Source organism: Chinchilla lanigera, unplaced genomic scaffold (assembly GCF_000276665.1).
Source record: "Chinchilla lanigera isolate Chin_1 unplaced genomic scaffold, ChiLan1.0 scaffold00028, whole genome shotgun sequence".
NCBI classification, from domain to species: Eukaryota; Metazoa; Chordata; class Mammalia; order Rodentia; family Chinchillidae; genus Chinchilla; species Chinchilla lanigera.
In genome coordinates this window covers 4,814,693-4,839,381 of record NW_004955429.1, presented here as the reverse complement: position 1 = coordinate 4,839,381, position 24,689 = coordinate 4,814,693, and the positions used below count along the sequence as shown (strand labels likewise).

General features: G+C 42.3%; 1 protein-coding gene across 18 annotated transcripts in view; it reads left to right on the top strand.

Annotated features, from left to right (window-relative positions):
• Positions 1-24,689, top strand: part of Kiaa1217 (KIAA1217 ortholog) — a 477,384-nt gene that overhangs the window by 225,331 nt on the left and 227,364 nt on the right. The window contains exon 1 of one of the 18 annotated variants that reach the window (XM_013515415.1): positions 1,968-2,252. The exons of the other annotated variants lie outside the window; for them this stretch is intronic. Coding sequence (XP_013370869.1) covers positions 2,151-2,252 — 102 coding nt within the window. The 5' untranslated portion in view covers positions 1,968-2,150. Of the gene's footprint in view, positions 1-1,967; positions 2,253-24,689 lie in introns of those variants that run through there. 18 annotated transcript variants of the gene reach the window in all.

Here is a 24,689-nt window from a genome sequence, read left to right as displayed (position 1 = left end):
GGAGTGATGCTAGGAATATGTCAGAGAAGGCTATTACCATGAGGATGTATGTACAGGAAAAAACCACAGTATGTATAAGATTTGGTACTGCCCATGGCTTCAAGCATCTACTGGGTGTCTTAGAACATAGTCTCTGAGGATAAGGGGGTCTGCCATCCAGGTATTTTCAGATCCAGGTAAATGCTGTCAAGGAAATGAAGAGGATTATGTGAGAAGCACCCAGTCCAGAAAGCACCCAGACAAAGAACGGGCAAGAGTTTTTGAGGAGGAAGAGCAGCCAGGGCAGAGAGCCCTAAGATGAGAAAGGACTTTGGTGAATGACTTAAATAGGCAAAGAGATGGCCTGGATCACTAAACCATAGTAGGATTCTGGAATGTATGAAATCATAGTGCAGAAGGTTTGGAGCAGGAGAGTGACAGTATCTTTAATTTTTGTTCCAACACCATTGTATGCAGAAGTCCCTTTGGATGGGCTTGGGGTCACTTCTAAGCAAGCCTGTCCCCTTTTCTGTTTCTGTGGCTGTCCTCAGAGGAGCCCTGTGGAAATTCAGGACTCAAAGCACAGACTTCCTCATTGAGGCTGTTTACCAAATCTTGAAGGTATGTGGTTGTCCCCCAGGGTCTCGTATCTAATGTCCAACAGCACAATCCAGCATTCTCGTCATTAACTCAGAGATCTAAAGGCCAAATGATAGTGTTTCTGTCATTTTTTTTTCCTAGATCTTAACACACATAGAGTGTGCTTTCAGGTTACTGAATTATTTCTGCTTAACCGTAAAGAACAGTTACCTCCATTCAATAACGTTTAAAGCAGGGTAAGTGTGTCCTGTGGGTCATGAGTTTAATTTTTTCCAGTGACATGATGATACATTTAATTGCTGGCAACTGAAAAGAGAAAATCATTAGTTTCTTTTTCCAGGTGTTGGTTCTACGTTCCCCACTTGTCCCGGCCCAGGCTCCACACTCAGAATGTACCCAGTGAAGGTTGGCAGAATGAAGACTCTTGTAGATGTTGTTGTTTGTTTTCCATTTGTTTTGTTTTGTTTTTCTTTTTAGTGCAGGACTCAAACCCATGGCCACATGTGTGCTAAGCACTCTACCGCTGAGCAACAGCCCCAGCCCCTGGAAGGTAGACATCACTAGGTCCCACTGACACCTGGATAGTTGTAGGAGTGGTTATTCAAATTGCCTTGTCTGTTACAATTAGGGAAATGCTGGAAAGTTCTCTAGATAGCATTTCACTCCCTCGCTTTACAGGTGAGGAAATGGCTCCAGGGAGGTGATGTGACTTGAGTGTGTCCTGTGTCCTATGGCTTGTGGGTACGGGAGCTGGAGCTGACGCGTAGGTGTCTGAGGGGCCCTTCAGTTACAGAACAAGGCGTTCAGAGGCCATGCTATCAGAGCAGTCAGGTTGAATGCGTGGCACAGGCCAAACCATCGGAAATGAAGCCAGGGTGGTCAGTGTCCTTAGGTTCTCAAACATTCAGTGTACACCCCAGCCACCTGGGGTGTCATTATTGTGTCATTCTAGAAGTTCCACACGGGTGTTTTTGAGGCAGATACGGCCACAGATGAAGCACCTTCGCCAGGACTGCCCCACCTTTTGAAATGAAGCAGTTTGAACAAACACTGACATTGAGACAATTGGCAGTTTGGGCTTTGCCGCTTAATCGTCTAGATCCCATAAGTATCTTTTGCTCCGAATTACGTAAAGATCTGTCTGTAATCTCACACTGCACAGGGCCCCTTCCCACTCCATTCAGTACAATTTTCTTTAATGACCAGTATGTGGGTGGAGCCTATTCGGCCAAATGAGATGTATGGAGAAGAGGCACGTTCGTATCTCCATTTTCTTTCTTTCTTTTTTTTTTCTTTTTTTTTTTTTGGTGTCCACATCCGGATTTACCTAAACCCCACCCAGGTTGCATTTGCATAGCAGTGAAAAACCGGTATTTTCTACTGTGAATCACACTCCGCATCTTGAGGCCGGCTGCCAGTGAGGGGTGCGTCAGGCCGGCTTGCTGGAAGCCTGGGCTGGGTGGAGGGGGAGCTGAGAATGGAGGGGACAGCTCCTGCCAGCTGTGGGCCCCACACCTGACTGCACTGCTCTGAGAACGAGAGGCGGCTCATGGCCACCGGTGGATCTGGACATGGAGTCACCTACCTGCCTTCCAGGGGAGCAGCCACAGAAGGAAGGTGGCTTCTCTTGCTTCTGCTGTCGGGGATCTCGCGGTGCAGCAGACAGGAGCCAGGTACTGGTGCATGATTCTTGGGGTTACTCCCGCTCTGGGGTCCCTCACTTCTGTGTCATACATTCCTGGTCACCTGGGCAGCTCACCTGGGAGTGGACGGTTCCTGGACATTTGTTGCTAAGTGGGAGCCGCGAAGGGCCATGGGTCATACGGTCTCTTTTAAGTTAAATTATGCTTCTCAGGCAGAGGATGATTGCCTGCAGCAGTTAAACCTTGTTTAATGATAATTAAGTTGCTTTGCTTTATTCTGGAACATCCCTTAATTTCCTGCACAAAGGCAGGGAGCATTTTTCTTTGATTGTAACAGTGTGTTTCTGGTTAAGGTATAATCCGTGCACCTTGCTGGACTCTGAAAGAATGTGTCCGTGGGATGCTGATTTGGAAATGCCATAAAAGTTAAATAAAACAACAAAACAAGAGCTGTCAGTTAAGTTTTTTCAGAAATCAAAGCTACTTTTCCCTTCTCCACCTCTCCCTCTGATTCTGGTTTGAATCTAGGGTCCTAGCTTTTGTGCTTGGCACAATCCAGCTTGTTCATGCCTGACTGTAGCCCTTTACAGAGTCCCACTGGTCTGTCGCATGAGCCTGCACCGCTCAAGAGCGTGGAGGGAGAAGCAGCCACACTTCTTAGGGCTGAGGTCGTCCCGAGAGGGAACTTTGAGATGGCAGAGGCAGGGGAAAGCCTTCGCTGCAGCCCATAGAGAGAAAAAACTAAAGCTCCAAATGAACAGCCCTTACACAGAATTTACCTGAGGAGTCCTTGTATCTGATCTGTTATTTTCATGGGCCTGTCTTCCTACTGCCAGAATTAAGATGTTCCTGAAAGAAATGTTAACAAATAGAGCAGTTACCAAATTTGACGTAGTGGAGGGGAAAATAAAATTCCTGAAAGAACTGAACCAACTGTGGTTTTTAATAAGGCTGACTTTTAAGTGTTAGTAGAGATTACAGGCGATATGAGGATTTGGAGGTGGAGGGGTATATATGTGTGTGTGTGTGTGTGTGTGTGTGTGTGTTTTGTTGCTTCTGGGAGCACTTGCATGGTTGGTTCAAGTCGTGCTTTGTGCCTCAGTCTTGGAGGTTAATTCCAGGCCAGCCTGCTTTCTTCAGAGGACTTGGAGGTGAGATGACCTAGCAGAAGACACCTGGGGGCAGAAGGGGGTTGGGCAAGGTCTAGGATGTTGGATCCAGGAGAACACCTGGAGTAAGACATATAGCAGAGAAAACAGAGCTTAGTCACTTGTATGGAGAGGAGGAGAAGGTCCAGGGACTTAGAAGGACTGTAAAGATACTTTAAACTGGATGGAGCAAAGGAATGTGGAAACACAGTGAACCAAGATGGTCAGAAAAAAAAATTTGTGTTCGAAGATAGTGTGAGTGAATGAGGTAAGGAGATGGAGCCACATGTGATACTGGTGGCATCACGAGTGCTGTTGTTTGTCCCTTGCATGATTTGGTTGCCGTGCGGTGGTGCTGGGAAGCGAAGTCTTTTGAGTGGTGATTAGGTTGTTAAGAGGATTAATGGCTTTCTCATGGGGCGTGGTTGATTCTTGCAGGACCAGTTTCATCACTGTGAGAGCGGGGTCTTATAAAGCTGGTCTCTTATGTGCTTTTCCACTTATTCTTCTGCTTTCTGCCAGGAATTGGGGCAGTGCAAGGGTCTTGGTGGTGCCATGCCCTTGGTATTTCCAGTCTCCAGAATCCTGTGTCAAAATTAAGCGCTTTCCTTTATAAATGACCCAATCTTAGCTATTCTGTTATAGTAACAGAAAATGGACTAAGGCAGTGAGGCAAGGTAATAACTTTGGCAGAGATGTTCTGCCCCTGCCAGAATAGGGGATTTAAGTGTATTATGTTTGCAGGGGGGATTCAATTTCTACCTGGTTTGCTAATGGCCTTTTACAACTTCAGTATATTGAAGGAATGACTGGGAAGGCAGTATTTGTTAGAAAAGTGGCTGGTGGGAAGTTTTGGCTTCTTGAGGGAGGACGGGGTGATATGGGGAGGGAGGGTACCTTGGCGCCACATCTGAATCTCCCTGAGCTGACCAGGCTGTCCTGACAACTCACCAGACATCTGAGGGGAGCCCAGTCTGGGGACAGGGCCCTTCTCTCTTCTCATTTCCTTTTTTCCTGTCTTCAAACCTGGATCAAAGTGGATCTCAGATTTCCTCAGATGTCCAAATACCCTTTTCTAGTCTAGGTACCACCAAGTGAAATCTTTCTAGTCTTGATTTGCAAATAAAAACAAACTCAGGCCAAAATCGATCTTAGAGAATCCAAAAACATAGGAGCAGGAAGGCACACACCCACCTTTCCCCAAGTGACATCCCAGCACATGGGAGCTCAGGGATGTATCCAGGGGCACACAAGGAATTAGTCAGTACCTGGGATGGGGACACAGGCTTCCTGAGAACACCTTTGACTTTCTGAAGGGAAGGCTAAGGCACATGGCTAATGCCGGATAACATAGCCACTCCAGGGATCCGTGCGCACATCGACACTTTCCCTGATTTCTGGTTCAGGTCCTGCCTCCTCACCTCCTTTGTCTTTCTCTTCCTTTAGCAGGCTGCACAGGTGACCATGGTAGTCTAGTGGGTTCCGTCCTGGGGACACATTCAGCAGGGCCTGTGTGCCAGGCTTTGCAGGGTGCTAATGATGGGTGCCCTCTGCTACGAGTACTGTATGCAGACTCCACACAGGGAAGGGACAGTGTTTGTAGGTGACAGAGAGAACAATGTTGTTGAGTACTTTTTTTTTGCCCTTTTTTTTTTTTTTTTGGTTTTTCTCCGGTACCGGGAACCGAACTCACGACCTTGCGCTTGCCAGGCAGGCGCTTTTGCCGCTGAGCTAAATCCCCAACCCCTGTTGAGTATTTATTGTGTTCTCCAAACCCCAAATGCAGAGCTACACACGCACACACACACACACACACACACACACACACGAGATAGGGTTAATTGAAATCCTGACTGGCATTCCGCATCTGGGGCCAGTAGTGGCACAAAATGAAAGGTGAGTGTGAGAACTAAGTGTGTAAAACTGTGAGCTGAGTCAGGCCATGTGTATAGGGCCACAGCCTGCTGAGCACAAGTGCCAGGCTGGGGTGCCAAGAGCGCACAGAGGCAATTCCTGGCAAACAGGGCGAGGTGCCAGTGAACCTGCAGATGCCTGTCTGCACTGTCTCCACCAAGGTGATAGCTCTTCCCCTTCAGCAAGCTGTTTTTTCTCAAAGCTCAGGGCTCAGGGACAGCTCCTAGAAGGTAAACCATTGCCTGAGTTCCGCAGATGCTTTTGCCCTGTTCCCCTTGGATGATGTCCTCGCTAATTCATAGGCTGGGGGCTGTTTAAAAGAGTGAGGTGTCTGCCGTGTGTGAGTGTGAGAGTGGGTGTGAGTGGGGGTCTCTAAAGGGAGGGAGAATGGGGGTGTTCACAAATTAAACTTCGGGGGCTCCTCATCGTTTTTCCTAACTGAAAGCGTGTTCAGCAGAACCCTAACAGGGCTCCCCAGCAGGAACTCTGTCAAAGTACTTGGCACTAAATACAGGTTCTGTGTGAGGATCTGTGTGGAACATTCTGGAGTCTGGAGCTACACCGTGTGCTTCTACCACAGCCCTCTCTGACAGCCTGAGCGCCTGGAGGGTGACAGACTCAGTGGGGTGGAGGGGCCCCGCACCCCTTCTCTCTCAGGTGGAGAAAGAGAAGGGTGTGAAAGAAAAGACAACAAACTTCCTTATCTTTCCTGGCCCCTCAGGCCCAACCCTAAATAACGCTGCCCCCACACACACACCCCTGGAGTCGAGGCTTTTTCTCCTGTGAAACCGTAGTCTGAAAGCCCAGGCCGTCCCATCCAGTTTTTGACACCCCTGCTCTGAACAGCTCAGGTGTCCGCACTTGGGAATTTTCCCAGGGCTCAAACTTCCGGTCCTACAAATCTGTCCCCTGTAGGGCACTGAGGGCCCTTCCTTGCGTTTATTTTTCTCACCCTGTAAAGAAAACATGAAGGTTTAGTCTTGAGTTCTGCAGGCATAAGGTGGAAGGAAAGAAAATTTAAATCAAAGTGCTATTGCAGGATCATTAGCTTGGATTGTGTGTGTGTGTGTGTGTGTGTGTGTGTGTGTGATTGTGCGGTAGAAAAATAAAGTGGAGAGTTGGATCTCTGAAGGATGAGGAAAGGGATACAGACATGGACAGTGATGCTTCAGGCAGCTTGTTTTCATACATGCTCTTGCAGAATCCTCTCTCAGCGCGATTAGGAAGCCCCTGACTAAGGAGAGACACCACGGAGAACAAAGCGTAAACTGTCAGGCGGTTATAATCAAGTGTGCCCTAATCAGCCTTCATGTTGTATAGTAATTACACTCTGAAAGGCACAAGCACATTCTAAAAGACAATCTTAAGATATAAAATAGCCAGCCAAGAACCTTATCTAGATGGCAAACCTTTTCTCTAGACTTGACAAAAACTGTTAACTGCTGCGGTGCTTGATTACTTATCTTGCTTCACCTGTCTGGGTATGGTGGCGTCTTTTCTTCACTTGATTTATAGAGTTCTATAAAGAGGGGGAAATATTAAAGGATTTGCAGTGTTAGAGGTGGAAGGTCCAGATACCTCTTTATAAAAGATACCTGGTTGCTGAACTACATAAAGTAAATGTTTAATGTGATTCTAGATGGCGGTTCTTAAGGCTGCAGATGCCTTCTGCATGAGTCCGCTGCCATTGCACGCATGTGTCCTCAACCAAATGATGGTCTGGTGTTGTGAAAGTTTGTCTTCTCATCTGGTTGTGAACAGTTTGGCACCATTTTCCATTGTTTCACACAAGTGCAGTAGAATAATGAAAGAATGTGCAATTCAGCTGACCTGTTAAACTCTCATTTTTCCATGGTTTCTAAGGTCCTGAGTTCTAATTCTGTACTTTCTCCCAGACTTTGATGGCGTTGATAGTGCGAACTTGTGCAGGGACTGGCTGATTTTGTATAGGAGGGACATTTTCTTGAGTTAAGCCATGAGATGAAAAATCTAAATTTAGATAGCAAAGTGCTTCACAACAGATGATCCAAGACCCAGGTGAAGGAGCGAGGTGTGCTGTGGCCTTTCGGAATCTGATTTTTCATGTGCAGGGTTCTAAGTTCACAGACCGAACCTCCTCGGTGCCTGTGTGTGTAGGGAAAGAAGTGCTGATACGCAAGGGTCATTGTAATGTAGGGAATCCCCAGTTATCATTGTAATGTAGGAAATCCCCAGAATTTAGGGAACCCTCTGAAAATGGGAGAGTGATAGAAAGGCTAAAGGAATTGGAGCAGATATTGAAGAGAAACCTAGAGGTGATTTTTGTGTGTGGAAGTCTACAGTGGGTTGCTTTGAGGAGCTCTCAGATGTCATTGTATGGTCCATGGAGAACTGCACAGGAGGAAAGGGCTCAGGGTGACGCAGCGGTTAATCAAGTCCTACAAGCCAAGGTGATCAAGCATCAGCATCTGTTGCAGTCAGACAGATCAGTTGTGATGTAAATATTTGTGGGTGTCCCATCTTCCGGGACTTGGTGAGTGAGTTTCTTCAAGGAAAAATGCCTTGTAAAACACCTGAGGTTTTCTTCAAGGAAAAACGCCCTGTAAATGTCACTTTGTTATCAGGGATCGGGTCACCTGTGTAATGCCCCTAGCAGGGAGACTCATCTGTGAGTGCCTCAGCCATAGATGCCGCTTGGCTCGGGCCAGTCTTCCACCGCCTCTGTTCCACGCCTGGCGGGGTCTGTGAGGGTATGCATGTGTGCGCCAGGGCCTCACCCGCCTCTCCGTGTGGATATTGACACACACGGGAGAGTAACTTCCACTTAAAGACGTTGCAGTTGTACTTCCACAACAGTGATACCTACTCTTCTCTGTTGGTAGTACTCTTCTCTGTCAGGTGTTTAAAAACATTTGGAATTGAAAAATATGCAACCACCCTGCCATTTCTGGGCAGGGTGAAGACTTGCAGCCGTCTTGGGTCATCTCTTGAGCTTAGCTGTCTTGGGAAAGTCATGCCATACCAGGTCTTTGTGTTGTCTCCTGGTTGGGACAGCATGAATGATGATGATAGATAGATAGATAGACAGACAGGCAGACGGACAGATGGTTTATTTCCTTTGAGTAGTAGCTTTCTTTTTTTTTTGTCTTTTTGAGACAGGGTCTCGCTATGCAGTTCAGGTTGGCTTTGAGCTCACTTTGTAGGCCAGGCTGGTCTTGAACTCTCAACGATCCTCCTGCCCCAGCATGGTGGGATTACAGGCATATGCCACCACACCCGGCTGAGTAATAGCTTTGAGTGCAGCCTTTAAACTTTGGAAAGATTTAGCGCCAGATACATAGTTATTCCTTGGTATCCATGGCGGATTAGTTCTGGGGCCTCTGCAGATACCCAAACCTGTAAATGCTTAAGACCTTTATTTAAAATGGTGTAGCATTTGTAGATAACCTGTGCACATATTCCTTTATCCTTTTGTAAATGTTGTGTAAATGGCTGTTGCACTGTATTGTTTGAGGAATAATGATAAAAAAGAAAAAAGTCTATACATGTTTCATATAGAGGTAATATTTCCAATCCACAGTGGAATGTAGGACTCCAGGTGCAAAGCCTGTGAGTGTAGAGAGCCTGTAACTAACCATCACACACCCCAACCATATGTCAGGTACAGTGTGACTTTTCTTTCTCTGCTTGAGGCTGGAAGGCTGAGTAGAACATACAGAACAAAAGTCAAGTGAGAGTTAAAAGTTCAGTCTCTTCCCTATTTTTGTCCTGTGTCCGAAACAGGTAGAGGGACAGGAGAAAAATACCTTATCAAAGGAGCTGTGAGTGAACTCGTCCCTGAGTGGTAATTAGCAAGATAGAACAAAAACAGGCAGGTTCAGATTTGTGTGTAAGCAGAAGAAAGGTGAAGTGTGTGATAGTGTTGAACTAGTAAGACCAGCTTTAGCGAAGAAGGAAAGAAAAGCACATACATGGAGCACTGCACACAGCATTCCAGGAAACCACTGAACTGTGAGTGGTGACGTGTTCCCTTTGTGCCTTCAGAGATGTGTTTCAGAGCGCAGTTAGGCTGAGAACTTACACTGGAAACAATGGAGGGAGAGGAACGATTGGACACAGTGTTATGTTATCACCAAAGCTTTTCTGAAGTTAATTGAACCTGAACTTACTGTTGTGTTGGCCTTGATGTTTCAAGACAGTGACCTTGGCTTTCATCATTTGTCTGTGCTTCACGGCTTGTGCTGGTCTTACGTGTGGTTTCAGATTCATCCGTTTCATTGGGAAAAACGTCAACCACCTTTCAGGAATATTTAAAAAATCTTTTGTAATTGAGAATACTGTGGCCGTCATCTTTGTATGAGGTGTCACTCCTTAAATCCCACAACAACATGCTAACTTGTACCAAGATAGTCAATGTCTCTCTACTTTTTTCATCTTTTTTTCCTTATCCTAAGGCAAAGTCTGAATGAGACATTTCTTTCTTTCCTTTCTCTTCTTTCTTTCTGCCTTTCTTTCTCCCTTTCTCCCTTTCTCTCTCTCTCTCTTTTTTTTTTTAAACAGGGTTTCATTATGTAGTCTAGGCTTGCCTTGAGCTCACTTATGTAGCCCAAGCTGGTCTTGAACTGGTGGGTATCCTCCTGCCTCAGCCTCCTCAGTGTTGCTGGGATCACAACCACGTGCCACAATGCCCAGCCTGAGACCTCTTCTTTCTTGATTCAGTTCCCAGTAGGAAGAGTAAGGGGGAAGGGATGCTGGGCACCAGCCATAACTCTCTTTCACATCTGCCGGCTTCTGCCTGTACTGTCTCCACATGGAAAGGGTCCTCTCTCTCATTTTCTCCTGTCTGTTGAAGAAACAAAGCATCTCTCTTGTTCTGGGCCCCATGCTAGGCCAGGGAGGCTCCTGAGTGAGCAGGATGGACAAGGTATTAGTGGTCCATGTTCATGTGTGAGGGGAATAAAACCTTCATCTACAAGAGTGATGAGTATGAAGGAATGATAAGGAATGTTGAACACGACTGGCACGGCAGGGCTGGGGTACAGAATTGGGGAAGTCTGAGTAACAATTTTGCAGGCAGGAATTATATCTTAAGCACTAAGATTTATCCTTACTAAGGGCTGGGCATGGTGCCACATGCCTGTAATCCCAGCACGCGGGAGGCTGAGGCAGGAGGATTGTTGTGAGTTTGAGACTAGCCTGGGCTGCAAAGTGAGCTCAAGGCCAGCCTGAACTGCATAGTAAGACTGTCTCAGAAAGACCAAAAAAAAAAAAAAGAGACAGAGATTATCCTTATAAGAGAAGGTGGATAAAATAAAATTCTAAAGAAGAAAGGGCAGAAAGATGCTATGTTTTAGATAAAACATTGAACACCACATTATGTTGAACCCCAAGTCTGTGTATCTTTGAAGACGGATCATTTTGTATTAGTGGTCCAAACTTCATCCTTTCTCCTTCAGACTTCACACTTTGACCATTCGGCTCCTGATCAGCTGTTTGCCCTGTGGCAGATAACAGAAATCAAAAGATGTCTGCCGTCACTTCACTCGCTGTGATCGGAAGTGAATGGGCTGCAGGAGAAATTCATCAGTTTTTATTACATTGAGGTTGAACTACTCCTAACAGTGTGCCTTCTTCCTCTTCTCTCCATAAATATAATTAAATAAATTCTTCTTAGTATCGACTAAGTCCCAGGAGAATTCATGCAGATGCCGGGAACATAAAGATTAATAAAGACAATAGATGTTCTCAAGGGGCTCCAGTTCTGGGGCAGAGCTTGGCAGCCTGTGACCACTGGAATAATATTCTAGGCGTGTGAAGAAAGCCTTATAGGAATCCCAAGGAAGAAAATGTTCTCCCAGTGTACAGGGAGCTTCACAAAGGAAATATTTGAATCGATTCTAAAAGAATGATAGACGCAAAGGCTAACAATGCTTTTCTAAAGAGTAAAGTTATTTTTAAAGTGAAAACCTAATAAGAACAATAATGCTTTAAAAAGGAAAAGCACCAGTTGAAGTGATTATAACGTTTTCTCTCATGTAGGCATAACATTAGCTGAGAAGTAGCTTGATGTTCTGCTTATACTGCTGCTGTGCAGTAAATGAGGTCTCGATATTTCAGTGTGGGTTGATTTTTCATAAATCATATTTCCCATTATCGTGCATTTAATTAAAGTGATGGTGGGCTTTCTGATTACCCTGTAGTCACCAGTGGTAGCCAACCCTTTACTCTGGCTTGTAGCCCTTCAGCTCCCATTTCTAGAAGTCATTAATTGTCTGTGCACCCAACTCACAGTTACTTACTTGGGGGGAGCTGCTTACTTATTTCTACTGCATTGGGGATGAAAACTAGTGCCTTGTACCTGCTGGACAAGCACTCTACCTCTAAGTTACATCTTTAATGTAAAGAGCTGCTATTTAATTTTTAAAAGCTGTTGTTGAACAGGGAAGGGATTTGCAAATCATTACCCCCTGGTTCATTTGGGTAAGAAGGCCTGATTTCTTTTGTTTGTTTGTTTGTTTGGGTCAGGGTCTTGCTGTACAGTTCAGACCAGCCTTGAGCTCACTTTGTAGCTGAAGGTCTGATTTCTTACCTTGGATTTTCACAAAACTATACAATAACGACCTTCTTTTGTTGTTTGTTTGTTTTTGTGTTTCTTCCGGTACCAGGAATTGAACTCACGACCTTGTGCTTGCCAGGCAGGTGCTGTGCCACTGAGCTAAATCCCCAGCCCTCCCCCCTTTTTTTAAAATCATTTAAAATGGTGTGTAAAACTGCATCATTTTCATCCTGCCTGTTAGTTGACTTGCTAACCTCCTGTCAAGATTTTTCCATTTTAAAAAGGATTGCTTTAAACATTCATCAAAAAGCAGTAATATAGCAAGCAAATTATGCTTTGGCAGGAACATAAAGGGCAGCATTTGGATGGGAGCACCCATCCCCTAGGGGTTTATCCCACTGCATGCAGGCAGAGGAGTCGGGTAGATTTTTCTGTGGGACCAGGAGTCTTTGGTCTTTGTTCTGTGCAGCCCCCACCATCAGATAAGTTTTATTTCATCATGAAATCCTGTGACGTGTTCACACCATGCAGATGATTGACATGTCACAGCACCCACCTCCCCCCATCTAAGGGTTGGGGTCCTATGCTGTGTACAGTGCTAAAGGAATTTCCAAGTCCGTGTTTAGGAAAGATAGTTCAAATGCCTCTTGGGTCTGGCCACCTTCTTACACTCTGCAGAAGGAACAAATCCCCCTCCCCGTATCTGTGGGCTGTGGACACTGGAAACAGAACTAGGTTCGGTCCACCCAAGTCAACTGCTGGTCTCTTCTCCCACCCGTGGGATGAAGATGTTGGAAATGGGGAATCCTTGCTACATTCTCTTTCTTTCCAGCAGAGTATAATTGATTTTTAATCATTAGTGAACCTTTCACATAGTGAATAATTATTCTGAGCCAAAACTCAAGATTATTGTTGATGTAGAGGGCTGGTTTGGTCGCACCACTGCAGCACCTATGAATTCTGTTACAGATGGCCGTGCGGACCCACTTGCCAGGTTCCTGGGATACTGTTCTTAGGGACCTTTGACAGGATTCTCACAACCCGTTCCTCCATCATCATAAAGGCAATGCATGTGCTCACCTTCCATTGAGATAGAGTGCACTGTCTCTAAATTGTATGACGGATGACATCTTTCTTCTCTTCACCTTTCTGCCAATTAGTACACATGGAAAATAAAAGTGATGGATTAGGCTTCTGCATTGTAAAATATAGCTTAGATTTCTTTCTTTTGATGGTACTCAAGAGGAGTCCTGGCACGTGCCCGCAACCTCTATGGCAAAGCAGTATTTCTTTGAACTATAAACCACACCATATACTTCTCTCTTCTGCCAAGGGGAAATGGATGAGATTGCCAGATTTGTATGAGAATTATAGGGTTTTCAGATCATCATGGAGAAAATTACTGAGGTTCAATGTTATTAGAAAAAGTATATTCTTAATTTGCCTGTAATTTTTCCTTTAATGGGTACTTTGGCTCCATTTTCAAAGCATGTTTGAAGCTTTTTTCTAATTTGGCATTAAAATTATTTTTAATAACATTAACTTCAGGATCATTCTCTAGTTTGATTGACATTAAAAGATATCATTCTGGAGGAGAAAATACCCTCACATTTGAGATTGGTCATCACTTCTCTAGGAAATAACAGTAGACTCTGGAAAAACTTTACCATATAAAGAACTTGTTATGTAGATCGTAGCTTGCAGATTGTAAATGCTAATTTCGGTTCTAATGGTAACCGTTTTATTTGTTTCTATTTTGTTGTTGTTTTTGCTGTTCAGACACAATCTCAGTATATTCCAGGCTGGCCTTGAACTCTCTATGTAGCCCAGGAAGGCACGGAATTTGTAATCCTCCTGCTTCAGCCTTGCATAATTCTAGAAATACAGGCATGAACTACCAGACCCAGCTAAGTTAGTGTTTATTTTTCACTAAGGGAGTAAAGAATGGGAATAATGAAATTGTACGCACACTACTTTCTAGCAGATTTTCCACCTGTGCACAGCTCATTCTAACTTTGTATATTGCTTTGATTGCCAACCTCTTCAAATGAAGATTGTTTCACTAATAAGGATGGTGTAGGGCTGGGTATATATGGTACTTTAGTAATAGTGCCCTTGTTAGCATGCATGAGGTCCTGGGTTGGATTCCCAGCATTGCAAACAAAACAAAACAAGTCTGAGGTCTGACGTCTCCTCATGCAAGATACAAAAGTTCTCATTGTCAGGCTGATGGAGAACTCATTTCCATTGTAGACTGATCATAAGAAAAGGGAGACCAAGGTCCATGGGAACCCTCACAAGAGTAAGGAATACAACGGAGGAGCCTGGGGCTAGGAGGCATTCTGGCATTTCCCTACATGGCCTAGATTTCTTTTTTTTTGGTACAAGGAATCGAACTCAGGACCTTGCACTTGCTAGGCTGGTGCTTATGCCACTGAGCTATATCCCCGGCCCAAATAAGTATGGTACACTTTTTTTTTGGTACCGAGAATTGAACTCAGGACCTTGTGCTTGCCAGGCAGGCACATGTACCACTGAGCTATATCCCCGGCCCCTACATGGCCTAGAAAAGGGATTGGAAGCACCTCCTTCCTCTTGCTTTCTGCCCCCATGGTCAGGGTCCTATTCCTATAGCAGATGGCATAGTTTAGGAAGCAAAATTAGGTGAGGGGAATTACCAGGAAAATCACTGCTCACTTAGGGTTGCCCATATGTAGATCAGAAGCCAGGAGGGCTCAGCCCCAGCAAAGGCCTTCTCCTAATTCAGTATGTGGCCTTGACTACCTTTTCTTTTATCTTCCTTTTCTTTCTTTCTTTCTTTCTTTCTTTCTTTCTTTCTTTCTTTCTTTCTTTCTTTCTTTCGAACCATGGTCATCTTATCTATTGGGAAAAAAATTTCCAGTTTTACAGATTACTAAATGACTACTGAGGTTTCTTTTAACTTTTAATTTCTCCAACAAGCAACTCATTGAAACAAGAATATAATTTCGCAAAGCTACGTTCCGGGGAGCCTACATCCAGCAAGCCACTTTGTCATTGATGAGAATAAAATACTGAGGCTGACCGATCATCAGAGGCACAATGCAGCCTAACTGAATGTGCATACACAGATTCTAGCTACATTCCAGCCAGACTAAGAGAGCTGTTAAAATAGAAATGGATTTATTTAATAATTGTCCTTGACATTCTTCATTTCTTTCAAGGTGACGTGAACAGACATTCTGGAATTTCAGTAGAGATCTGTTTTCACACACTCGTCAGTGTTCCCTGTGAAATAAATCATACTGAAGAGGTTTTTTGCCCTTATGAGTTATGTGCCTGGAGGAAAAATTCTTCACTTTTTTTTTCTTCTAAATGCCTGTTGAAATAAAGTCTTCTTTGAAAAGTCTTAATGAAAAGACCAGACATGGGAATAGCATCCACCCTATTCTTTCTCTGGTCTCTGAAAATAAAGTCTTAGATAGCTAGCAGAATGTCAAAGGATTCTCTGCGTAGAAGTATATGCCCTTCTACCCCGGGCACAGTTGGTCGGTTGATATTAATGGAGAGCAGCCTTTGAGAGGAAAAATTATTAAAAACTAGTTAATTTTCTAGCCATTATTTTATCATCACTAAATACATGCTAGAGAAAGCTGGCACCTTCTATGTGAGATTGCTCTTTGCTTTACCCAACTCACTGAATACTCAGAAAAGACAAAGAGGAAGAATTATGTTCAGAGACCGATAAATTCCCTATGGTTACCATCAAGAGACCAGACACTTACATTTGCAAAGTGTGAACAGAGAACCTTTAAACAATAAGCATCAAATTAAGTATTGTTCTCCTCTTCATTGCCCTTTCTCCACAGACACTCTTAAGAGAGTCCCTGCTAAATATTAATGATCTTCCTAGGGGTAAAATATACCCTTGCAACTTTGATTATTATTTTAAAATTCTTCTTTGTGGAATATGCACAGCAAATGACATCCACGGCAGAATCGGTCCCCCTTGTATTCTCTCCTGGAGCCACATGATGGCCTTCTGCACCTAGGAGCAGGGAACAGCCCTGCAACTCTATGCTTGGGGCCATTTCAAAGAACAAAAACACCCCAAAAAGGCACAAAAAAAGAAATAGAGTTCATTAAACAGAACACACAAAAAAAACTCTTTACAGTTTGAGGGCTGGAAAAAGAAAGCAGAGCATTGTTTCATTGGACTTCACCCGAAACATGCTTCTTGGGCAACCTAAGTTGTTTGCTGCTCCTTGCATACCCATGAATTAATGCCAGAGTTCTGGGAGTATTGATTCATTTGGAGGCCACACACGGATTTAAGCAAGTAGGCAAGTTTATAAATAGGGAAGCTGCAGATGATAATTGACTATCTAATCATAGAGTGGTGTCCACGGTCTTTTCTTCCCCCCTCATTGAACCTTTGCAGATGAGATTGGTGCCGCTGGACTGGCTGTGTGGACTTTAGCCTCAGTGCAGTTTGATTAATGATAGAATTTTCCAGAGCACCGTACTATCCCTCCCACACCCCTGCTGACTGTAGTGAGGGTTCTGGCCATTACTTCTGCCTTCTCAGCTTCTTTGATATTCCTGTCTAAACTGCCCTTTCCTACGCAGCCCACAGCGAACTTGGCAGTGCTGTAAGGAGTGTAAGAGGGGAGTAACTGTTGAGTCCAGGCCAGACAATTTCTCTTTCTGCGCAGTCCTGCTCAGAATAGGGAGAAAGAGTTGAATTTAATTCATACATTCAGATGCTTGAGTACTGTTGATTTTGTCCCTATTTAATGAAATATTGATTGAATTGGGCTACAAGATCATTGGAATCAGTGCTGTTGCATTTTTCGTATCATTTTATGTGCTACTGGTCTACCAAGGATGGAGAATAACAAATGGGGTTTGATACTGTTTGCTGATCATCCATTCTATTGATACCATTGAACAGAACACAAAGGAAAATATATGGAATTTCAGTTGATGTCTCTTGAAAAAAAGTCATTCCAGGTTTGCAAAAGACGATGCAACTCACTATCCCATCTAGTTGTGCCTGGCTTGATAGCATTCCTTGCTCTGCCTGAGACAGCTGCTAGTCAGAGTCCTGAGGAAGTCCGATCTGCACTTGTGCAAAACCTTTAAACTAATATTGAAATGTTTTATCCTCATAAAATCTCACCACTAGCTTTGTAGGTTGGAAATTCTTGCTTTGTACAAACCAGCTCTTAACTTGGACCCGGTGAGAAGGTACCAGCTTTTCAAATTCAAGCCATGTAAGCTCTTAGCCTGAATTTGTCAGTCACAGAAGACAACCTTTCGGGGTTGCTGAATTGACTTCCAGTCAGTCAGAAGTTTCCAAGGGAGATCTGCTTTCCCTGGGGGGTAGCAGGTCTGTGGCAATTCTCCCTCCTAGAGAGAAGCCCCCTCAGGATTTGGGAAGAGACTGCCCTGGGGGAGTCCCGGGTGGGAAGACAGAAGGCCACTTGCTATCTACAGTGTCTCATCCTCTCTCTGATTCTCCTAGACGTTATGTGAGGCAGACTGAACAGCCAAGCCGTCAGGGGCTGACTTCTTAGGATGCTTTTGGGTGACAGCTCTGTGGATGTGTGCCTTTTGTTCCTTGTGCCTCTTGTGCCTGGTCTCTGCAGACCAGGAAGCTGGTATTGCAGAAATACTTTAGGCTGTGGTGACGTTGCCTGTTAGATTCTGTGTGGGCATAGCGAGGAGAAGCAGGACCTTGCTGAGCCACTTTAGGGCGATCTATAAACACCATGAAGAACATTCCAACCAGACTTAGGGTGTAAACGGTCAAGCTAACCACTAGCCTCTGGAAAGGCTTCAGCTTTGAAAGACTGTCAGGAAGAAGATGGATGAGAATTACTGTGTGGGGTCCAACATGTAGCTCACTGGTCTTTATGTGCAGGCTGAAATGACAGACACCATTTGTAGTGAGATAAGCAAGAACACTAAAGTTACACAGCTCTATTTTTGAATTCACTTATGAGCTGTGTGACTTACAGAAAGCTATTTAATCCCACTGACCTTTGTCCATAAAATGTCCAAAAATAACGCATAGCTTGCATGGATAAGAGCTGATCTATTCAAAGCCGCTGGCAGGTTGCAGCCAGGCAGTAGGCATCAGGTGAGTGGCAGTTCCCTTACGTCGACTATCATTCATCCATTCAGTGAATGTGTGTGTGGCTCTGATCTGGGCATTATGTGAGGCATTGGAGTGACAAAAGGAACCAGGCAGAGTAATCTGGTACTTACAATCACAAATAAACAGTTCTAGCAGACTATGATAAGTTATACACTAAAGGAAGAGACTGTTGGCCTGAGAAGACATAGAAATGGTTCCTAAGCCAAACTGTGGATTCAGAAGACTTTTCCATTGTGCGTGTTACCAATTTTGATGCGTTGTGTTGATTATCAACTAAGAATGGATAGAAAGTTTAGAGGATTTTCAATGTTTTTCTTGTTAACAGCATCGAAAACAATACTACATTTTAATTAAGCACATTTTAACAAGTTTAGAAAACTGATGAGGATAACTTCATAAGACAGAGTATTGTAAGAAGTTAAGACACTCCTGAGAGAAATTATTTACATAGATCAAGGCCCAGGGACAGCAAAACTGAGGTCTAAGAGCTGAAAAATATTTCAATCAAACATTACTCTTTAGAGGATTATGAAATCTGTCTCTCAGGATGTAGGATTGAGTCCTCCCTGAGAAGTCTCATTTGCATTGCTCTGTAGATGAAATACAACCAAAAGAGTTCTAGTCTGCAGGTGAATACAGTTGTTTTTAATTGTATTACTGTTTCTTTAACAACAAGGAAGATATTTTAATGTAAACCTCTTTGGATTTGCAGAAAGTGTGCAGCGATCACAATGAACATTTGGGATTCCTGGCATGTGTATCCCACTGTCTGTCTGGCTAGGACTTAGAGGACAGTAGCAGTGAGGATAGGCTCTTGGTGTACACCGGGACGGAGCCTTCACATGCAGTGGTGTTCAGTTTAACATTTGTAGAAATCTGTGCCACTGTCCCTGGGTCAAGCAAGGCTACACAAAAACAGCTAAAAATGTACAATGGAAATCCTATGTTCTGTCTTTGAAAACCATACTCTTATTATTTCTAAATTGCATTTCTATTTGAGACATTTTATTTAAAGTAGTTTCTGCAGAGGAAAGTGGTACGGAGTTAATGACCTACATCTTACTGAAGGCTAAGAATATAAAATAAATGTCGCATCCAGCATATACTTTAACTTCTTAGCAAGGTAACTCAGGCTGGAAAGGCCCACCTTACGCTAAGCCAAATCCCCAGCTATGCCTCAGGTTACATGTTAATGGAATCCCAGCATAAAGGGGTTTAAAATCTTGCTAATTTACAGTGAGTGCCTTGGTTCTGTAACTAGAGATTAAGAAGAGGTTGGAGGCGGGAAAGTGCTGAGTTCCTCTTAAATTCCTCCTACCTTGTGGTTCTGGTAACTAGAGACCATGCAGATTCATTCCTGATTTCAGGCGCCTTCAAAAATCCTTACATGAAATTATAAGCTGTTTAAAGCAACGTCGTAGAATTATCTAAAAAATCTATGCCCTTATCTGTTTTGGTGGGTTTTTTTTTTGGTCAAGATGAGAACAATTTTCATGTTATGTTGTTTGGATGAAATAATGAAATTTCAAAAGCAATTCTTTTAAACCCCAAGATTCAATTTTGTGAGGGTTGGTACCATTGGATCTTATGAAGTGGCATCAATACTAATTTTTATTTATTTTAGAAAATAAAGCTGGAAAAGTACACCTGATTCCCAACAAGTAATCCCTATTAACATTTTGTGTATAATTTTCAGTGTTTACCTATGCAGAGATACTATTAGATGAAAACAGGATCTTTGGGAACACTATTTTTTACATTTGTCAACATTTCACGAGCATGTTTGCAAGTCATCAAGTATATAATATAAATTTTTGACTTCACTCATACATGGCCTCTAAAATTGAAAATTCATCCCATTTCAACTCTTCTTTGCTGCCGCTCAGCAAATGTCAGCCTGAGAGGCTATCTTTAAGTAGTAAAGGTAGAATCACCTTCTCACACTGCCTGTAGGAATCATAATTCTTCTATCTCATTTACACATGAGAGGTCAGTTAAAATATGTGATGGACAGCTAGAGTCCATTATTTACTTCATTCATTCATAGAGAGTCCCAGTTGGCTACATCATGCCGTAACTGTCACCCTCTCCATCTGAAAGCATTAATTAAGCATGTAATTGACGGGGCATCCCATAATCGATAGAACTACTGTACTGAGTAATCCCTGCCTGAAAAGATTTACTGTTGCAGGTGATTGAGCCTCTAGTTTTACTTCCTTAAATACATGGCTCTGGATATCAGGAGCCAGAGCTGCTCCTGGCTCATCACACACAGGTGGAGCTTGGCTAAAATGAATCTCAGTGCTAGGTCAAGTCAGGAGATATGTTCTAGAAACTGAGTATTGAATCAAAGCACTGCAGTCTTCCAGTCCATGCATGCCAACAGCCAGATAATTCCTTGCATCAAATTTGGGTGAACCACTAACATGCTTTTCAGTGTCGTGCTAGATAAAAATTACTTCCACTTTTCTCCTTGTGTTTAAGTAGGAAATGGGCAGGTGACTGCTAATTGTGCAAGCATCAGTAACAAGCTGAGTCAGTTGAATTTACTGTGAATGAGTGGGCTCAAAATAATGGGAGCTGTTTTAAAAAGACAGGGCAGGAATTCTTTCTGCTTTTGCTTTTTCCTTTGGGTCTCTTCTATTTGTGTTTTTATAGATGTGCCAAAACAAACAAAAAAAAGATTTGCAGAGTAGAACGTGTACTGTGCAACAGCTAGAGCCCAGCAGCATCCTTGACTGCAAAGTCTTCAGTCATAATTGCTTTGAATCTATCACTATGAAATCTACAGTATCACTCAAGTGATGATATTACTGTGTAACTGGGAGAGATTACTCATTAATGAGTAAGTGGGAAATTGCTCCTATTAGATGAAGTCTTTGTGAAAGGGACCAAAGGATTTTTCCAGGAAGCATATGAGAAAGATATTATAAACCAAAGGTTTATGAATTCTGCATATTAAATATAAGTACCTATTAAAACATTTATTTTATTGCAATTAAAAAGAGTAATTAAATTAGAACTTATCATTAAAAATCTGAGATTTATGTGAGAAGTTATATGACTAAAATGTAATAAATGTAAAATAGAAAAAATTACCAATTAACATGTGTAAAAGCTTTTGCTTTGTTTTTGTAGCAACAGCAGAAGAAAAATGCATTCTAAACATGTTAGTAAGTTTAAAGAATAACAGTGCTAGTGGACAGAAAAAGAAACTTCAGGAGGCATCAGGAGGACTCCAGATCATCTGATAGTACCAGTTAAGAAGTTTGGAGGAGGTTCTCTGCCATTTAGCTTTCCAAGTTTAATGCTTGTTTTTTTTTAAAAACATCTAATTTGGAAATTCATGGTATTCAGGGCTCCGTGAAGGCTCATTTGTTGTAGAAATGACTTCCTAAAATTAAATGACTATATGGGCTCTTAACCTTTTTATTAGAATAGAGTGCTTAGACTTCAGAGGATAGGTTCCGTAGAAGCTAATATGCTACCTTTATTCTCAGATTAGTCATTAACCCTTTTCTAGAAAAGGAATGGTAAAGTCTCTTGGATGAAACCATGTGAAGTTGACATGTCTATATTAACAGCAGTGAAATACCCTGTTTCATGTTGTTCATGCTGACGAGTTCTAAATAGGACTCAGGCCACAATTCCTGGAGTTGGCGAGGTGTTTTGAGGACATAAGGCTTGACACTTGTTTACAAAAGTGTAATGGAAAACTGAAAGAAGTAAAGCATTTCTTGTTTTTCTGGGACTTTTGAAGTAATTAGGGTAAGAGAAAATGAATGGTATCAGTCAAACAAACTGAAAGATCCTATAAAGTCAAATGAAAAGGTGTTAAACTTTACTGTTAGTTTGAAATATGCCCAAATTCTAAGTTGGGAAGGACCTTTTGTCCAGAAGTAAAAAAAAAAAAAAAAAAAAAAATTGATAAACCTAATTATAGTTCTTCAAATTAAGATGGATATATTGCTACATAAGAAAACAAAGTTATCAAATACTCTAAAAAATTTGAGTTTGTATTTAAATAATGTAATTTTAATGCATATGAAAGCCAACATTGCTTAGATTCATGTGCTCATAGCTTCTTTCAAATCAATATTTTTCATGTATTAAAACTGGACTACTAGTAGGGTAAAATTTGTTAGAAAATAGTGTAATTTTCCAGATTCATTCATGTATTTAAAATAAACTTTATTTTCAGACACTGATGGCAAACCTTTTAGACACAGAGTGCCCATACTGCAAGCCACACTTACTGTTTATAAAGTGCCAGTACTGCGAGTGCTGAGGTTTTACTTTAGCAGGGACAGCTCATATACTTGGAAACAGCTCATACACTTGGCTTGAGCGCTGACGGAGAGGGTGCTGCGTGCTTAATGTGGTGTGAGTGCCATGGGTTGGACACCACTGTTTTAGGACAACGTTAGATGTGCAGAAAAGTTTTAAACACAGTACAGAGTTCCCTTGTCCCTCATATGCATTCCCTGTAACATCTTATGTTAACCTGGTGCACTTGTTGCAATTATTAAAACAATGTTGATGTGTAAGTTCATGTTTATTCATTCTGTAGTTTGCACCTATCTGGAATCAGTTTCACACGCTGTTCCTGGGTCCCAGATTACTGTTGTCTTCATGTTTGCCTTGGATTCTCTTTCTTGTCATCGTTTCTCAGGTCTTCTTTGTTTTTAATGGCCTTGACAGTTTGGAAGAGTACTTTTGAGGTATTCTGTAGGACCTCCCTCAGTTGAGATTTGTCTGATGGTTTTATCATGATTAGACTAGCTATTATGATCACACCATATCAATAGTACAAATAACTGACATCATTTATCACTTTGAGGTTTATCTTGATCATCAGCTTGAGGAGTATTTGTTGGGTTTTTCCACAGTAGAGTTACTCATCTTTGCCTTTTTGTTGCTTGATGGCATTTGATTGTCCTGTGAAGTGTCTGCACATCTTGTCATTCTCACCTCCATTGAATGAGTTCCTTTTCTTCACTCTTCAGCATTTGCTGTTCTCAGGGTTTTTTGGTTTTTGTTTTGTTTTGTTTTGTTTTGTTTTGTTTTGCCATTCCAATACAGTGGTACCTCTGTTTAAAACTTAATCTTTCAGTGATTTTGGTCATAAACCAAATTGGACAAGAACCAACTCAAATTTCCCCATAAGATCAACATTGACCCTAACCATTGAATTTGTGGGTTTTTTTTTTTTTTTTTGTCTTTTTTGAGACAGGGTTTCATTATGCAGTTCAGGCTGGCCTTGAGCTCACTTCGTAGTCCAGGCTGGTCTTGAACTTGCAATGATCCTCCTGCCTCAGTCTCTGGAGTGCTGGGATTATAGGCATGAGCCACCACGCCTGGCTTCCATTTTGGTTTGCAACCAGAATTGTGGAGTTTGTGAACTGAGGTACCACTGTAAATGTTTAGTAGTACTTCATTGCTTTAAATTGCAAATGATGATAATGTCAATTAATGTTTTGATTTTTCAATTAAATCAAATGATAATGCTGAACATCAGTGTCAGTGTCAATCAAATCATTGATAATGCTGAACATCTTTATTTTAAATTTATATTAGTACATGTTTCCAGTATATAACATTTACATTCCTTGTGTAAAGTTGGGAAAGGTACATCACACATCATAGTTCTCTTTTACATGCCCCCGTCCCTTGATTTACCTTCCATTTGAGAAAGATCTAGCTCCTTAAATTGTTAAATTTTATTTTGTTCTTTAGTTATAATTTGGGTTTCTCATATAAGTGAAACCAAGGAGTATTTAAGCTACTGTCTGACTTATTTCACTTACTGTTACGATCTCAAGGTATATCCATTTTCTTACACATATCTCAATTTATCTTTCTTCATGGCAGAGTAGTACTGCATTGTGTGTAAACACCAGATTTTCTTGGTCCATTCATCTTTTTTTTTGGGTACCTGGAATCAAACTCAGAGCCTTGTGCTTGCCAGGCAGGCACTATGCCACTGAGCCATATCCCCGACCCTCTTGATTCATCTCTTGATAGGCATATAAGCTGCTTCCAAGATTCAGCTAGTCTGAACTGTGCTGCTATAAACATGGATATGCATGTGTCACTATAATATGATGTATTTAACTTTTTGGAGACAATACATAGGAGGGGAATAGCTGGGTCAAATGGAATTTCTAGTTTTAGTTTTTTGAGCTATCTCCATACCCATTTTCATAGTGCCTGTGTTAGTTTACATTCACACTGCAATGTTCCAGGATTCCTTTTCCTCCACAGCCTCACCATCATTTACTATGTGATTTCTTAATGGTGACCATTCTTTCTAGAGAATCTCAATGTTTTAATTTGCATTTCTCTCATGACTTGGTACATTGAACATTTCTTCATATATTTATTGTCCATCTGTGCTTCTTCTGTGAAGTGTCTGTTCATTTCACTTGCCCATTTTTTGATTGGATCTTTTATTGGGTATGTGTGGAGGGTTTAACTTTCTGAGTTCTTTCTTTATTTACGATATTAGTTGTCCTTCTGAGGAACAGATGGCAATGCTTGGGTTTTCATTCCAAGGTTTCCTAGCCTTTATGGTTTGTGTTGAAAAGCCTGCTGTATTTCTAATGTGGTTTACCTTTATAAATGATTCATTACTTGTCTTTAATCACTTTTAAGATTCCGTTCTTGTGTTGGACTTTCAGGATTTTGACTATCAGGTGTCATGGAGAAGTTATTTTTTGATTATGGCT